This window comes from Podarcis tiliguerta, assembly GCF_965153285.1.
Source record: "Podarcis tiliguerta genome assembly, chromosome: 2".
Classification (NCBI taxonomy): Eukaryota; Metazoa; Chordata; class Lepidosauria; order Squamata; family Lacertidae; genus Podarcis; species Podarcis tiliguerta.
In genome coordinates this window covers 12963788-12981459 of record NC_139535.1, presented here as the reverse complement: position 1 = coordinate 12981459, position 17672 = coordinate 12963788, and the positions used below count along the sequence as shown (strand labels likewise).

The 17672-nt window shown below is 47.4% G+C and overlaps 1 protein-coding gene across 1 annotated transcript; it reads left to right on the top strand.

Moving 5' to 3' along the window:
• Positions 1–9800: 9800 nt before the first annotated feature.
• Positions 9801–17545, top strand: LOC310670722 (TNF receptor-associated factor 2-like). The gene is made up of 5 exons (XM_083426426.1): positions 9801–10133; positions 12855–12909; positions 14497–14595; positions 15781–15897; positions 16038–17545. Exons 1-5 carry the CDS (start codon positions 9985–9987, stop codon positions 16710–16712), a joined length of 1095 nt encoding a protein of 364 aa, XP_083282552.1. The 5' UTR covers positions 9801–9984; the 3' UTR covers positions 16713–17545.
• The last annotated feature ends 127 nt before the right edge of the window (positions 17546–17672 follow it).

The following is a 17672-nucleotide window of genomic DNA, read 5'->3' as shown; positions in this document are numbered from 1 at the left end:
CCCTGTTTGCATTTCACCATCTTCTCCTCTGAGTGACCCCACTGTTTCTTTGTTCTTCCTTTTGCTACAAACATACCAATAAAAGCCTTTTTTGTTGCTTTTAACCTCTCTAGCAAGCCTAAGTTCATTCTGTGCTTTAGCTTTTCTGACTTTGTGTCTACATGTGCTGGCTATTTGTTTGAATTCCTCTTTGGTGGTTTCCCCCCTTTTCCATTTTTTGTACACATTCTTTTTTAATCTTAACTCAGTTAAAAGTTCTTTAGATAGCCACCCTGGCTTCTTTAGGCACCTTCCATGTTTCCGTCTCATTGGTATTGCCTGAAGTTGTGCTTTTACTATCTCCCTCTTAACAAACTCCCAGCCATCATGAACTCCCTTTCCTTTTAGTATTACTGTCCATGGGATCTCACCCAGCACTTCTCTAAGTTTTATGAAGTTGGCTTTCTTAAAGTCAAGAAATTGAGTCCTAGTATGCTTGGCTGCTCCTTTCCACTGTATAGTAAACTTCAGAAGAGCATGATCACTCGCGCCTAATGATCCTTCCACTTCTACCCCACTAACCAGGTCATCAGCATTGGTTAGGACCAGATCTAAAATGGCTGTTCCTCTTGTTGCTTCTCCCACTTTCTGGACAATGAAATTGTCTGCAAGGCCAGTGAGGAATCTGTTTGACCTTATGCTCTTGGCTGAGTTTGACATCCAACAAATATCCGGGTAATTGAAGTCCCCCATTACTACTATCTCCCTTCCTTTTGCATGCTTGGCCATCTGTTCCAGGAAGGCATCATCTATGTCCTCCGTTTGGCTTGGGGATCTATAGTAAACTCCCACAATGAGGTGACTGTTATTCTTCTCTCCCTTAATTTTGACCCAAATGCTCTCACTTTGGCTTTGAGGTTCTAAATCTTGGATCTCTTCACAGGTATACACATCCCTGACATATAACGCCACTCCTCCTCCTTTCTTGTCTGGTCTGTTTCTCTGAAATAGATTGTATCCCTCCATTATTACATTCCAATCGTGGGACTTATCCCACCAGGTTTCAGTGATGCCTATTATGTCATATTTAGTTTGCTGTACCAAGAGCTCAAGCTCATCTTGTTTATTTCCCATGCTTTGCGCATTAGTGTACAGACATTGAAGTCCATTAATCATTCCCCCGTGTCTCTTATTTAAGGATTTTTTTCCTCCCACCACCAAGTCTGCGTGCTGTTTGCTCCATTTGGTCTATGACATTTGGATGATCATCTTCATCAGTTGATAGACTCCTACCTTCAGGAGCACTGTCTCCCTCCCCCACATTAGTCAGTTTAAAGCCCTCCTGATGAGGTTTCTGAGGTTTTTGGCAAAAACATTCCTCCCAACAGTTGTGAGGTGCAGCCCATCGCTTGCCAGAAGTCCATCTTCAAGAAACTGCAGTCTGTGATCGAAGAATCCAAACCGTTCCTGTTTACACCATTTGCGAAGCCAGCTGTTCACTTCCACTATTTTTCCCTCTCTCCCTGGGCCACGTCGTTCAACTGGGAGGACAGATGAGATGACAATTTGTGCATTTAATTGCTTCAATTTCCTGCCCAGAGCCTCGTAGTCTCTTTTGAAGACATTCGAACTCAGGACGCAAGGGAGAAACGTGCTAAGAGGAAGGCACGCTTGGCAAATCCACACCGTGATCAACTCCCACCCAGAAACCAATGTCCCCACTGTGGAAGGACGTGTGGATCCAGAATTGGCTTCCACAGTCACTTACGGCTCATTGTTAAAACCGTGTTTATGGAAGACAATCTTACTCGGCTACGAGCAATCACCAAAGAAGAAGAAGATTGGAAGCTGAAATGCAGTAGAATGGAAACTGCATTGCATGGGGCAAGCACAAATTGGAAGGGAAACCGAACTGAGGGAAGCTGCAGTTGAGGAACACCTGGAGGACTGCAGGCTCCCCATTCCTGCCTGAGCTGCTCTCTCCACCTTGCCAGCTCAGATACCAGCAAAGGGCAGTGATGAGCAGAGAATAATAATAACAATTATTATTATTTATTATTTATACACCACCCATCTGGCTGGGCTTCCCCAGCCACTCTGGGCGGCTTCCCAAAAAATATTAAAATATTGTAATACAGTGGTACCTCGCGTTACATACGCTTCAGGTTACAGACTCCGCTAACCCAGAAATAGTGCTTCAGGTTAAGAACTTTGCTTCAGGATGAGAACAGAAATCGTGCTCTGGCAGCGCAGCGGCAGCAGGAGGCCCCATTAGCTAAAGTGTTGCTTCAGCTTAAGAACAGTTTCAGGTTAAGAACGGACCTCTGGAACGAATTAAGTACTTAACCCAAGGTACCACTGTACATCAAACATTAAAAGCTTCCCTAAACAGGGCTGCCTTCACATGTCTTCTAAAAGTCTGGTAGTTGTTGTTCTCTTTGACATCTGGTGGGAGGGCGTTCCACAGGGTGGGTGCCACTACCGAGAAGGCCCTCTGCCTGGTTCCCTGTAACTTGGCTTCTCGCAGTGAGGGAACCGCCAGAAGGCCCTCGGTGCTGGACCTCAGTGTCCGGGCAGAATGATGGGGGTGGAGACGCTCCTTCAGATATACTGGACCGAGGCCGTTTAGGGCTTTAAAGGTCAGCACCAACACTTTGAATTGTGCTCGGAAACATACTGGTCATCTAGGGGGTGGAGTGGGGGGGCACACACACGCTTGCCTCTGTTGCTACAAGCCTGGACACACTTGACGTAATATGCCCCATTAAAATTGGCTTTAGATTTCATAGCTCTTTGACTTGGGACGCAGAGAAGAAGGAGCTTAGGGGGCTGGGATGTGGGAGGCACAGAGCAGAGTGGAAACAGCCTCGCTGGTCTGGAGAGGTGGTGTTTTTTCCCTGCACTGTTGACCAACAAAGCCCGGAGCTGAGTTCTCACACAATGGGGAACTGAAAGCAATGTTCCCTGGCTTGCCTTTTCCGGCAGAAGCAAATGTTCTGCTGCAGCCGGTGGAGTGGTGGCGACGATGACGCTGAAAAAGTGAAATTCCACGTTAGAGAGCCCCGGAGTTGGGCTGACAGGCATCAAGGCGGCTGGTAAAGCTGACCAAGCAATTGGGGAACTCTCCGGAGAGAGAGTCTGAGAAGCCAAAATTCCCCTTTGCTGCATTGGGAGGAATGAGAAGCTGAAAACCCAGGAGGCGGCTCAGGCCTGGTGAAGGGGCCCCAGGGCCCTACAGGAGAGACTCCAACCTCCATCAGCCCCAGCCATCGTAGCTGATATTCAGGGAGTTGTAGTCCTGCAACCTCTGGAGTGTTCCCATTCCCCTGGTCACAACTACGCCCCAAAAGAATCCCAGGGAAGGTATTTAATCCCCCCCCCTACAGAGCACCCTTAACAAGCTACAGTTAAAAAAGCACCATCCCACCTGCTATTACACAACAGAGATAATGGTTTAAAATGGTTATAATAAAAAAATATTTCAACACTTCTCCAACAGCTAATGAAATGCCTGAGGAAAGTGTTCTGCAATCAGGGAGCCACCCCTTTAAAGGCCCCGGGCATCATTTGGAGGAACTCCAGGATACAGAATCATGGAATTATAATCATAGAGTTGGAAGGGACCCAAAGACCATCTAGTCCAACCCCTTGCAATGCAGGAATAATAATAATAATAATAATAATAATAATAATAATAATAATAATAATTTATTTATACCCCGGCTTCCAACAAAACACTAAAATACAATAACCTATTAAACATTAAAAGCTTCCCTAAACAGGGCTGCCTTTAGATGTCTTCTAAAAGTTTGGTAGTTATTTTTCTCTTTGACATCTGGTGGGAGGGCGTTCCACAGGGCGGGTGCCACTACCGAGAAGGCCCTTTGCCTGGTTCCCTGTAACTTGGCTTCTCACAGCGAGGGAAGTGCCAGAAGGCCCTTGGCACTGGACCTCAGTGTCCAGGTAGAACGATGGGGGTGGAGACACTCCTTCAGGTATACTGGACCGAGGCCGTTTAGGGCTTTAAAGGTCAGCACCAACACTTTGAATTGTGCTCGGAAACGTACTGGGAGCCAGTGTAGGTCTTTCAAGACCGGTGTTATGTGGTCTCGGCAGCTACTCCCAGTCACCAGTCTAGATGCCGCATTCTGGATTAGTTGTAGTTTCTGGGTCACCTTCAAAGGTAGCCCCACGTAGAGCGCATTGCAGTAGTCCAAGCGAGAGATAACTAGACCATGCACCACTCTGGCGAGACAGTGCGCAGGCAGGTAAGGTCTCATCTTGCATACCAGATGGAGCTGGTAAACAGCTGCCCTGGACACAGAATTGACCTGCGCCTCCATGGACAGCTGTGAGTCCAGAATGACTCCCAGACTGCGCACCTGGTCCTTCAGGGGCACAGTTACCCCATTCAGGACCAGGGAGTCCCCCACACCCGCCCGCCCCCTGTCCCCCAGGCCACTTTCCTCCCTTTACAAAACCCCAAAATGTTAAAGGGCATTGAGGTTAGTAGATCAGTCACTTTCTTAATCGTATTACGTCATCCAGAGGGGGCAAAGCCCAAGAAATGAAATTGAAAACAGGTTCTGGGGCTGAGCTTGGCCTCTCGTAATCCTCGATTACGGCGCCTGGTGCGTAATCAGTTCCCACAGATCTGCCAGAATCGCTTCCATGCTGCATCTTTTGGGAATTTCTCAAATGTAAACGCACACCCCTAGAGATGATTCATCGCCTGCCTGTCCCATAATTTCCCAACAGCCTCAGAGAGCTGCTCGGCTGGTCTGAACAGATACAAGAGCCTGGAAGTGGTGCTTAGTCGAAGCCCCAGGGAGGGAAGGGTGGTTGTATGTTTGGGGGGGGGGGTTGGACCATGTGCTGTTGCTGATTGAGAAACCAGAATGCTTTCCATTTCTTCCCTGACTGGCAGGGAGAGACCAACATTTCATTGCCCATCTTTGCATTTCTGTTTCCAATCCGGTTTTCTTCCGACACACATCCATGACACAGCCAAACTCATCAGTCATTGTACTGTAAGGTGACTCACTATCTTCTAATATTTGCTTATGGCGATGGCCACATTTGGGGGTGGTAGTGAACTTTGGTGTGTGTCCTTTTTCTGCATTGCGTGGTTTGGCTCGCTTTATTTTCATTGTTGTTATTATTAAGATTTTATGGAAGCTTTTTCATGATACAATCAGATAAAAGGAATCAATCTGAATAAAAACAAAAGCAGAGAGGGAGAAGAAAATGCAGAGCTCTCTCTTAAGCCTTGTCTCACACAGAAAGTGGGGGGCCCTTCCAGCTCTCACCTGAGGCCTGTCCATTCTTCTCTCAGTCTCACCCTGAAAGGTTGTCTCTGCCCTGGGTCCAAGCCCATCACCTTCACGTGTGTGTAATCCTTGGAACTCAAAAATGGCCCACAGCAGAGGACACCAAAGAAAACAGCGGGGGTGGGGAGAGAGAATCATAGAATCATAGAGTTGGGATGGCTAAAAGAAAGAAGAGAAGAGAAGAGAAGAGAAAAGAAAAGAAAAGTGAAAAGAATACTTCTGATTTTCCCTTGCTTTCATGAGCCAGCTGAAGGTATTTTGGCACAGGAATCATCTTGCTGGATCAGCAGAAGATCCATTCAGCCCAGAATCAATTCAGTGGACAATCAGTTAGTTACGACTAGGAAACTGAGATAGCAGGAGAATACAAGCTTGCTCCACCTTCCATGTGCAGCCTGTGAGATATTTCAAGATGGCTGTTGTCCCACAGGAAACACAAACCCTGGGTTAAAGCTTGCCTGCAACCCTCGGGCGCTGCTCAGAGATAAGGATGGCATGTAACACCGGGATTCCCCTGTCCTTAGCAGCGCCACCCGTGAACTCGGCAACCTCACCTCTGGCACCTGACTCAGCTAATGTACCAATCTCAAAAAGTGCTCCATGTGGGCTTTTCCCGACTTTTCAGATTTTCACTGCAACAGAAAGCACTGCTTACTCATTTCTGCTGCTCAGGTCTTGCCTGGGCATGTTCCGCTCAAGTTTAGAGTTGCATTTTTGCCGCAAGAACATTTCACCTTTCCCAGCACTGGAAGTACAGTGGTACCGTTCCGGAGGTCCGTTCTTAACCTGAAACTGTTCTTAACCTGAGGTACCACTTTAGCTAACGGGGCCTTCCGCTGCTGCTGCGCCGCCGGAGCACGATTTCTATTCTTATCCTGAAGCAAAGTTCTTAATCTGAAGCACTATTTATGGGTTAGCGGAGTGTGTAACCTGAAGCGTATGTAACCTGAGGTACCACTATACGATGTTTCGTACTGTGGGGGATGGACAGACGGACACACAGCTTTCCCCCTGAACTGTTGCCAGTTGAACGATGTGGCAATGTGAAGACAACAAGGGGACATGCTACTAGATATCACTTGCGATGGGGAGGCCAGAGGGCCATAGCTCAGTGGTAGAGCACCTGCTTCTCATGAAGAATGTCGTGGGTTCAATCCCCGGTGCCTCTAGAGAGGGCTGGGAGGCACCCTGGCCTGAACTCCTGAATCCGCTGCCACTCAGGCAGCGCTGAGCTAGGGGCTCACTGCTCTGGCTTGGTAGAATGTAGACAGCTTCCTGTGCTTGACGAGTACATAACTTTTCAACAACTTAATTGGATTGACTCATCCCTCTCCTGCTTGGAGTGGGGATCTCTGCAGGCAGCTATGAATGCACTCCCTCAAGCAACTTTTACCTGGCTTCCTCCAGGCCCCATAAAATTTGTAATCAAGGTGTGGTTAAAAAGATTCCCCGCATTGCCGCTTGCAGGAAAACGAACGTGTCAATTAATTATTTGCTTATTATGTGTACAGTGGTACCTCAGGTTACAGACGCTTCAGGTTACAGACTCTGCTAACCCAGAAATAGTACCTCAGGTTGAGAACTTTACCTCAGGATGAGAACAGAAATCGTGCGGTGGCAGTGGGAGGCCCCATTAGCTAAAGTGGTACCTCAGGTTAAGAACAGTTTCAGGTTAAGAACGGACCTCCAGAACGAATTAAGTTCTTAACCAGAAGTACCACTGTATTGAGTGCCTAACAAAGGTCTCCCCCACTCTGTTTTGTCATAACGACATCCCTGTGAGGTAGAGAGAGAGAGAGAGAGAGACCCAAGGCCGCTCAGTGAGCTTTATAGCTGAGGCAGGATTTAAACCTCGGTCTCCCTGGGCATAGTCTGAGAACACAACACACTCTACCCCCACCCCAGGAACTGTAGTTTGTTAAGGGTGCTGAGAATTGTAGCTCTGTGAGGAGTAAAGTACAGTTCCCAGGATTTTTTGGGGAGGGGGGAGCCATGCACTTTAAATGTATAGTGTGTACACAGCCCGACATTGTCTCCATTACACTAGAGGGGTACATGAGAAAGCACAGTCAGCGGGCGTTTAACGCACCGGCCTTGGGATTTTCAGTGTGATATCCAGTTTGCACAATGAAATATGCTTCTGGGAGACGTGTGGGTCCCACAAACACAGACTTTTCTTCCTTCCTTTATCTGCCAACAGGAATTATGTTGGCCCGCCCCATTCTGTCCTGAAGGAAATAACTTATGTGCCCTTCTGTGGGGTGAGTGGAAGAAGGAATTGCCATGTATGCCAAACTTGAGCTTTTTAGGGGAAAGGTAAGAAACAATGACAGTGTCCCCCACTCATTCTCAAAGAAATGCCATTTTAAAGACCGTGTTTCCTTGGTCTAAGTCACCCACCCAAAGCTGCTGTTATATATTTTATGGCTTACATCTTTCCCTAACTCTTCTGCCAACGAGCTCGCGGGGTGCCCTCAAGATGCTTTTGGACTGCAACTTCCATCAGCATCAGGAGGTGTGAAAGCACCCTGGCTTTTACAGGCTACATAGATGCCAGTAGCTTGAAACACATCAAGGTTGTGTCTGCATTGCAGTAAACACCAGAGAGGGGGATGTCTTCACCTGATGTAGGTAGGTAGCCGTGTTGGTCTGACGCAGTCGAAATATATAAAAAAATGTATCTGAAATGTATCTGAAGAAGTGTGCATGCACACAAAAGCTTATACCAAAAACAAACTTAGTTGGTCTCTACAACTGATTGGTTCAAAATTGGGAAAGGAGTACGACAAGGCTGTATATTGTCTCCCTGCTTATTTAACTTATATGCAGAATTCATCATGCGAAAGGCTGGGCTGGATGAATCCCAAGCCGGAATTAAGATTGCCGGAAGAAATATCAACAACCTCAGATATGCTGATGACACAACATTGATGGCAGAAAGTGAGGAGGAATTAAAGAACCTCTTAATGAGGGTGAAAGAGGAGAGCACAAAATATGGTCTGAAGCTCAACATCAAAAAAACTAAGATCATGGCCACTGGTCCCATCACCTCCTGGCAAATAGACAGGGAAGAAACGGAGGCAGTGAGAGATTTTACTTTCTTGGGCTCCATGATCACTGCAGATGGTGACAACAGTCACGAAATTAAAGGATGCCTGCTTCTTGGGAGAAAGGCAATGACAAACCTAGACAGCAGCATCTTAAAAAGCAAAGACATCACCTTGCCAACAAAGGTCCATATAGTTAAAGCTATGGTTTTCCCAGTAGTGATGGAAGTGAGAGCTGGACCATAAAGAAGGCCGATCGCCAAAGAATTGATGCTTTTGAATTATGGTGCTGGAGGAGACTCTTGAGGGTCCCATGGACTGCTCTCCCATGGAGATCAAACCTCTCCATTCTGAAGGAAATCAGACCTGAGTTCTCACTGGAAGGACAGATCGTGAAGCTGAGGCTCCAATACTTTGGCCACCTCATGAAGAGAGAAGACTCCCTGGAAAAGACCCTGGTGTTGGGAAAGATGGAGGGCACAAGGAGAAGGGTTGGACAGTGTTCTCGAAGCTACCAGCATGAGTTTGACCAAACTGCGGGAGGCAGTGGAAGACAGGAGTGCCTGGCATGCTCTGGTCCAGGGGGTCACGAAGAGTTGGGACACGACTAAACAACAACAACAACAACAGTCACTTACAGGCTCACTTTATGGAAGACAATCTTACTCAGCTACAAGTGATCGTCAAAGAAGATCTTTAAGAATGGAAATTGTCATTACAGTGGTTACCTCGGATTAAGTACTTAATTCGTTCCGGAGGTCCGTTCTTAACCTGAAACTGTTCTTAACCTGTTCTTAACCTGAAGCAGCACTTTAGCTAATGGGGCCTCCCGCTGCCACCACGCTGCCAGAGCACAATTTCCGTTCTTATCCTGAAGCAAAGTTCTTAACCTGAAGCACTATTTCTGGGTTAGCGGAGTGTGTAACCTGAAGCGTATGTAACCCGAGGTACCACTGTATTATTATTAAAAAGGACATCTTGCAGTGTGTGAGTGTGCTTTAAATCTTTGTATAACTCGGTAAATCCTTCAAGCGCCATATAACACTATCCCCATAGCCCACGATGCTGAGGCAGGTTAAGCAAGAGAGGGGCGCCCGCCTGCATTTCTGGAAAGGCACCAGCTTCTCTCCTCACGGTTTTCCTTTCTTTTTCCAAAGCGCTCTCCCTTCCCGTAACAAATAATAATAATAATAATAACAAAAGTATTCCCCTGCGAAATTTCTCCTCACGCCGGCCCAGTGTGCCTTTTCCCTCTCTCCCCAGCCCCTTGCGTTTTCGCAATCCCTTTCCGCGCTTTCCCTCCCCTCAACTCTCCTCAGAGGCATTTCCCGCGCCGAGCACGCCGGGGCCCGGCTCTCCTGGTGGCGCGCGCGCGCGCACGCACGGAACTGCGTCACCCCGTTGACCCGCAGCTGGCACGTTCGGGGAGAATCTCTGATGACTCAGCGGCGGGATTCCCTCGCGCGCCCTTCTCTGACTCACGCCCGTCCCGTCCCATAAAAGCCTCGCGCCGGCTGCTGCCTGCCAGACTCATTTTTCCCCCTTCCTCTCCTGGTCGCTTTTCGTGTGGATCTTATTTTCTCTCTCTCTCGGGACTGAAGGTAGAGCGAAGCCCAACGTTGGCAAGGATGGGAAAGCAACGGGGCTCCGTGATGCCCGTGGATCTGCTGGGCAACGCCGGGTTGCTCTGCCAGGCGTGCGGGTTCCTCCTCTGCAACCCACAGCAAGCCGAGTGTGGGCACCGCTACTGCAGGGGATGCGTGAAGAGGCTGTTCAGGTCAGTGGCAAAAAAAAAAAGAAGAAAGAAAAAAAAAGAGGGAAAGTGCTCCCGGGGCGGGCTGTTTAAGGGCGATTCCCATGATTCGCGATTCCCCCTCTCCATGATGTTGCTAGACTACAGGTCCCATCATCCGTGATCATTTGTCATGCTCATGGGAGTTGGAGTCCCCTAACCTAGCTGGTGGGACAAGGGTGGCGCTGTGGATTAAACCACAGAGCCGAGGACTTGCCGATCAGAAACCCCGTGAAGGGGTGAGCTCCCGTTGCTTGGTCCCTGCTCCTGCCAACCTAGCAGTTCAAAAGCACGTCAAAGTGCAAGTAGATAAATAGGTGCCGCTCCAGCGGGAAGGTAAACGGCGTTTCTGTGCGCTGCTCTGGTTTGCCACAAGCGGCTTAGTCATGCTGGCCACATGACCCGGAAGCTGTACACCGGCTCCCTCGGCCAATAAAATGAGATGAGCGCCACAACCCCAGAGTCGGCCACGACTGGACCTAATGGTCGGGGGTCCCTTTACCTTTAATCGTAGCTGGAGGCTTCTCAGATTTTAGGGTCACCTGTCTAGGATTTGCGGGGCTTAGAATAACAGAATTGTAGCGTTGGAAGGGACCCTGAGGGTCCTCCAGATGTTTTGAGACTACAATTCCCATCATCCCTGACCACTGGTCCTGCTAGCTAGGCATCATGGGAGTTGTAGGCCAAAAACATCTGGAGGGCCGAGGTTGAGGAAGCCTGATCTAGTCCATCCTATAACAAGGCAGGGATCTTTCCCCCAACGTGGGGCTCAAACATTTGACCCTGAGATTAAGAGTCTCACGCTCTGCTGGCTGAGTTATAACTACATTCATTGGCATTTAATTGGCAAGCCAGAGCCTTCATCTCATAGGGTTAGCTGGATAAATCAATCTCCTATCTTCCTGCCTACCTTCTGGTTACGATGGGCATATAGAAACTGTCCCACTACCAGCTGTGGGGGAGGACCAGTGGGAGGGGGCTTCTGCCTTCCTGCCCCTTTTTGTGTGGGTCTCTGAAGCATCTGATTGGCCACTCTGGGAAATCAAAGGCGATGGAGCCTTGGCCTGACCCTGGCTCTTCTTGTGTTTTGTATTTCCTGGGAACGAAGCACCCACTTTTATTGGAATTACAGTGTTTTTAGGCTGCAACCCGTTAATTGGTCAGGGGCCAGTTTCAATTGGCAACGGCAGATTTGTGCTGTGTTCTAGAAATGTAATTTAATAAGAAGACTCATTTTAATGGGATCAGGGTGTGTGAGAGTCAGGTTTCTCTCCAGTTTGCAATATTTCAGTTTGCTTTTCTGTTTTCTCAGGGAGGGGGGATAGATGCCAAGCCATATTGGCACAGCTGTGTTTATTCCTCGAGCACCTCAAATGTTGTTGTTGTTGTCATATTCTGATTCAGCTGTACTTGTGCGTAAGCAAGAGGTTGACGCGTGGTAGTCTAGGGGGCCTGTGGCTCTGAATTATGCCGGCGGCACTTCCTGGCGCAGCAGGTGATTGCAGCTTTTGTAAATCTGAGCTGCGCTAAAGCGTCTTGGGGAGCTGATTCCATTCTTCAGTATCCACGAGAGCTTCTGTGAGCCCTCTGTCCTTATGCACCCCACTTCATCTCCTGGAAAAACTGTTCCCCAAAGGCGCCAGATATGCTTAAGACGGCCCTGAGCTCGCTTGGTGATCTTGAGCCACTCAGTTCAGCCATAACTATCTCACATAATTGTTGCGGGTATAAAAGAGGGGCCCAGATAGGGAACCACGACACACGCTGCCCTGAGCTTCTTGGACAAGTGCAGGATATAAATGTGACAAATGAGTATAATGCACGGTATCCACAATACTAATGACTTAACCAATGGACGGCATTAATCTTGATTATGAACGACTGCTTCGCATATGTGGGGAGGAAGAATAAGTCAGCAGAGGACACAAGGAAGAGAAGATGGAAGTAGCTATGTTTCAAAGGGGTGATATGATAGCCATGTTCAAATATATAAAAGGATGTCACATAGAGGAGGGAGAAAGGTTGTTTTCTGCTGCTCCAGAGAAGCGGACACGGAGCAATGGATCCAAACTACAAGAAAGAAGATTCCACCTAAACATTAGGAAGAACTTCCTGACAGTAAGAGCTGTTTGACAGTGGAATTTGCTGCCAAGGAGTGTGGTGGAGTCTCCTTCTTTGGAGGTCTTTAAGCAGAGGCTTGACAACCATATGTCAGGAGTGCTCTGATGGTGTTTCCTGCTTGGCAGGGGGTTGGACTCGATGGCCCTTGTGGTCTCTTCCAACTCTATGATTCTATGATTCTATGATTCAAATGCATCAAATATGTGTTTCTTTTATTTTCAGTTTTATTTTCAGTTTTATTTATTATTATTATTTATTATTATTAATATAATAATAATAATAATATATTATTATTATTTATTGAATTTATATACCGCCCTATACCCTATTCCCTGGCAGGAAGGGTGGGATGTATATTTAATGAATAAAATTTGGAGGGTGTGTATGAAAGACGGAGAGAAAGAGATTCAAAATGTAGTTTTCAGAGGGGGAAGCCCATGTTAGCAGTGCCTTGCAGGAAAAGAGGCTTATGGTGCCTTTAAAGTATAGCAAATTTATTACGACATAAGCTTATTGTGGGTTACGCCCCCTTTCTGTTTCTCAGGGTTCCTCTTGCTCAATTTTCTGTCCTCTTTCTCCCCACAGGGACACAGACAGGGTGGCCTGCCGGACTTGTAAGAAAGAACTGAGCCCCAGACAGGTGAGTTGTAGTAACATGATGTTCTGGAACCAGAGTCGTTTGGGTTTTCCTGGGCTTTTGGATCTTAAAGCGATATGATGTTGTTGTTGTTGTTGCCATCTTGGCAAATCTCAGTCAATCACTTTTGGACTCCCTTTTGCGGAAAGCAACGAACAAATTTAACAAGAAGAAAATGATAAGAAGACCAGTCAGTCCCGGCCCCAAATAGCAAGAAACCCGTAAATGAATGGTCACTAAATTCCCTCTCTATAGAAGAGCCAAGGCAACATGTTCAGGTGTGGATGTTACCTGGCGCTGCCCTGTGATCACCCTCATCCCCTAGCATGGGTCACATCTGTCTTGCCATCCTCTTTTAAAAACAGGAACCTTTTTTTTAAAAAAAAGAGAGAAGCACAAGATATAGAAAGGGAGAAAATGAGAGAGAGGTGTGTGATGAAATTCAGAAAGGCTCCATAAGTAGAAAAGCTGAGAGGGTTTATTTAAAGAATCTGTTGCATTCCCTTCGCTGCTGCTTGACAACCTACTGCTTTCAGCATTTGATCATTTTCTGTATGACTATGAAGGCCAGAAATCTCGCCCTCCTTTCTACTAGGAACATGGTACAAGAGAGACATAGACAGCAAAACCAAAACAGAAAAACAGGAAAAAAACACCTGTCGTCCCTTTGGAGTTAAGGGTGAATCCTGGGTTCAAAAGAGTTCACAACTGTCACCCTAGAGAGGGAGGTGAGAATCACTATTTGCGGTGCCTGCTTTTCAGCACTGACCGTGCACTTTGCCATAATTTGAGGGCGATGTGTTTAAGGCAGGCTTTGCCAACCTGGTCTTCAGGGGCTGATGGGAGTTGCAGTTTGAAACATCAGTCTGGCACCTGGTCAGCAAAGGACGGTTAGAGGTAATGTGTACAGTGGTACCTCTGTTTGCGAACGGGATCCGTTCCGGAGCCCAGTTCGCATCCTGAAGCGAATGCAACCCGCGTCTGTGCAGGCCACGATTCAGCGCTTCTGCGCATGCATGTGACGTTGTTTTGAGCGTCTGCGCATGCCTGAGTGGTGAAACCCGGAAGTAATGCATTCCGTTACTTCTGGGTCGCTGCGGAGCCGCCCAACCTGAAGCATATTTAACCCGAGGTATGACTGTAGTGAGGTATGACGTGGGTGGTGCTGTGGGTTAAACCACAGAGCCTAGGCCTTGCCGATCAGAAGGTCGGCGGTTTGAATCCCCGCAACAGGGTGAGCTCCTGTTGCTCGGTCCCTGTTCCTGCCAACCTAGCAGTTCGAAAGCATGTCAAAGTGCAAGTAGATAAATAGGTACCACTCTGGCGGGAAGGTAAACGGCGTTTCCGTGCGCTGCTCTGGTTCGCCAGAAGCGGCTTAGTCATGCTGGCCACATGACCCGGAAGCTGTACGCCGGCTCCCTCAGCCAATAAAGTGAGATGAGCACCACAACCCCAGAGTCGGCCGCGACTGGACCTAATGGCCAGGGGTCCCTTTACCTTTTTTTATGACTGTAGTGTATTGGTAGAGGTAACAGTGACGGGTCAGAATCGGCAGCCAACATATTGACTCCTTCTTTTCTCTCTCTCCAGTTCCACATTGACAAAGCAGCAGAAAACGACGCTCTAGCCACACAAGTTGCCTGCCCGAATTTTGACTGCGCTTGGACGGGGACCCTGAAATCGTACCAGGTACGGTGGTTTTAAATGAAGAGAATCGCTCCTCTCTCCCTGCCAATAGACCAGGGATGAAATGGGAGCACAAAGCTCTTAGGGTGCCCTCTTGCGGCAATTGCAGGCATTTGACAAAACACATGCAAAGCAGTTGGAGGAAACTGCGACTGGAGGAAAAGAAGAAAGAAGGCCACAGTTGAGCTGCTCTAATATTATTGATCTGACTCTTCCTTCTGCGATCCTGTTCAGGGTTCTAGCCAGCCAGTCGCTCCAGTGTTCCATTTTTTTTTCCTTTTGCAACCTGCTGTTCTATTATGTTGCGAACGGCCCTGAGAGCTGCAGATGAAAGGCAGTATACAAATTTAATAAAAACAAGCAAACAAATAATTCTGTGGCAACCGAGCACATTCAGTGCTTCCGTATTTATTTATTTTGTAAAACCTCAGGGTTCTCCCACAGAGGGCCCTTTCTGAGTCCATTTCTGTCGGCAGCACCCGCCACCTAAGTTTGCTTTTAGGGGGGAGGTGATAAGAATAATTTTGATCGGTTTTCGTAATTGAAAATTAATTTAAAAAAAAAATTATTTATTTTTAAAAAAAGAATAGTTATGATCAGTTCAACTGGGACTCCAGTAAAACAATAGGCTGCAAACTGAATAAATGAAAAAAAAACAACCCAATAATTAGTAGAATCGTTACTGCATTTGTTTTGAGGTTCACTTATAGCATGGCTCCTGATGTTTAGATATTTTTATAGTTTTATCACTTGTGCGTTTGACATTCCTGGACTCCTTTGGGAAAAAGTGTGGGATATAAATTATTTTTTTTAATTATTATTATTATTATTATTATTATTATTATTATTATTATTATTTATTATTTCATAGCCCCATTCAGAGGACAGTCCAAACCAAAGATCAGTTCAACCGGCACTCCGGTAAAACAATAGACTGCAAACTGAGGAAATGAAAAACAACAACAGTAATTTGTAAGACAATGATAATAAAGCAGAGTTAGGAATTCCTAAAAGGCATGTCTTACCACCCTCATCAAAATGCTGTTCCCAACAACAGAATGTGATACAAAGCCAGTATGTTTTGTAGCATATAGATATGCCCTTTGAAGGCTTCAGAACATGAGGTAATCCTGTAGTCGGCAGCAAACAACCTTTGCTCATTTTTCTGGCCTTGTTCTTTTGCTTTAGGAGCACGCTTGCCCCCCTGTGGCCCAGCCCGGAACCCCAAAGAAGGCTCCCCTGGCCCTTGGAGATCAAAACGTTGAGGAGATAGAACCCTGCTGGAGTGTCAACAGCACAGTCATGGTAAGTCACGTCAAGAGAACCTGCATTGCGAGGGTATATAAACCAAGCTCAGGGCCCGTTATGGGCCTGCGCCCAGAAATGGAGCAATATGCCCTGGTGGGAACGCCTCCGTTTAAACTCTCTCCTCTCTCTCTCCCTAGGGTGGCCCTTCCATGAACGTGGAAGCCGTCCAGATGCGGGTGGAGGCCTTGGAGCTGACTGTGGTGTCTTTGCGCCGACAGCTGAACAGCCAGACGGCTGCGGTGAAGTCCCTCCAGCGCTGCTGCTCCCACTACGAGAAGCTCTTGAGGGCCTCTCAGGAAGTGTGCGCCATGGCGAAAGCGTCCGGAGAACCAGCGTCCCCGGAGCTGGCCAGCACCGACGGGACCTTGGTGTGGAAGGTGGAGAACTTCTCCAAACTCCAGAAGGATGCCAAAGCCGGGAAGAAGCGTTCCGTTTACTCCCCGGCCTTTGCCACTCATCCGTTCGGGTACCATCTCTGCGTCCGGCTCTACCCTGACGGAGATGGCATTGGCCAGGGCGGCCATGTCTCGCTTTTCCTCGCCTTGGCCAAGGGGCCCTACGACGACGTCCTTCCCTGGCCTTTCCGGCAGAAGGTCACCTTCTCTCTTTTGGACCCTACGCGGAGGAAGTCTCCCGTGATGGATACCTTCCTCCCGGATCCCCACAGCGTCTCCTTCCACCAGCCGCGCCAGAGGCTCAACGTGGCCAGCGGGAGTCCCCTCTTTGTCAGCCATCTTGAGATTCCTGGTTACCTCAAAGACGACACGCTCTACCTCAAAGTAGTGGTGGATAATGCAGGGATGGAAATCTGAGGACGGGAGACACTGGGGCAAGAGAACAGGGTTATTCTCTGTTCTCTCAGTCACACTTTTGTGGTTCTTCCCTTCTCCCAAAGGCCTTTTAACTATTTTTGAAGATCTCCACTTCTTGTCATCAAATCCCTGCCCCTTTCTCCACACCTCCAATTATGTCTGCTACAATTCTGAAATGGGCAGTGAACTACCTCTCTAGGAAACCTAAATCTTCACATAATAGTGCTGTGGATTGTGCAATATCTATCCCTCATCCAAACTCGGGTGGAATTTTTTAGGCTTTGTGATTTTTTTCTCCCTACTTCTTAAGAGTTGCTGAAAGTGGTGGAGTGCCTGGACTGGCCTTTCAGAGGTCTTGAGCGTGGTATTCTGTAACGCAAACACTGACCACTGGGTACCATCGATTGCGTAATTTATTCAAGTTGCAGAATTGGAGTTTTCATACTCGGCTGCTTCGAATCTTTTAAAAAATGCAACTCGCTGGAAAAGACGCAGAAGGCCTGAAGATTTAATTCCGATGCCTCATCGCAGTGCCATCCCACTCTGCAGATTGCGAGTGATTGGGGAGCTGCAAATTTAGAATTTGTTACTGCTGTGGAGTTTGCTGCGTGTGTTTGTGTTTTCCTGCTGCAGCTCAGCAGGCTACAGTTGAAAGTGATGTTTTGAAATATTATATATTTGTATTTATTGTTAATCAGTTCTACTGCACTTTTTAAAGACAAGGGGAATTTGCAATAACATGACAGGTTTTTTTTCTACCTCGCTTACTTATTTATTGATGAGAATGTTGGTATTTATTATGGAAATTGAAATAGTAAACATTATTTATTCAACGGATGGCTGCTTATGCTGGTTTGTTGAGCGGGTGGGGGGAAATATGCCTAGTGAGGTAATAAGAGTAAATAATAATAATTTTCCCAACCTTCACTTACCGTCACAGGGTGGGACACAACAACATTA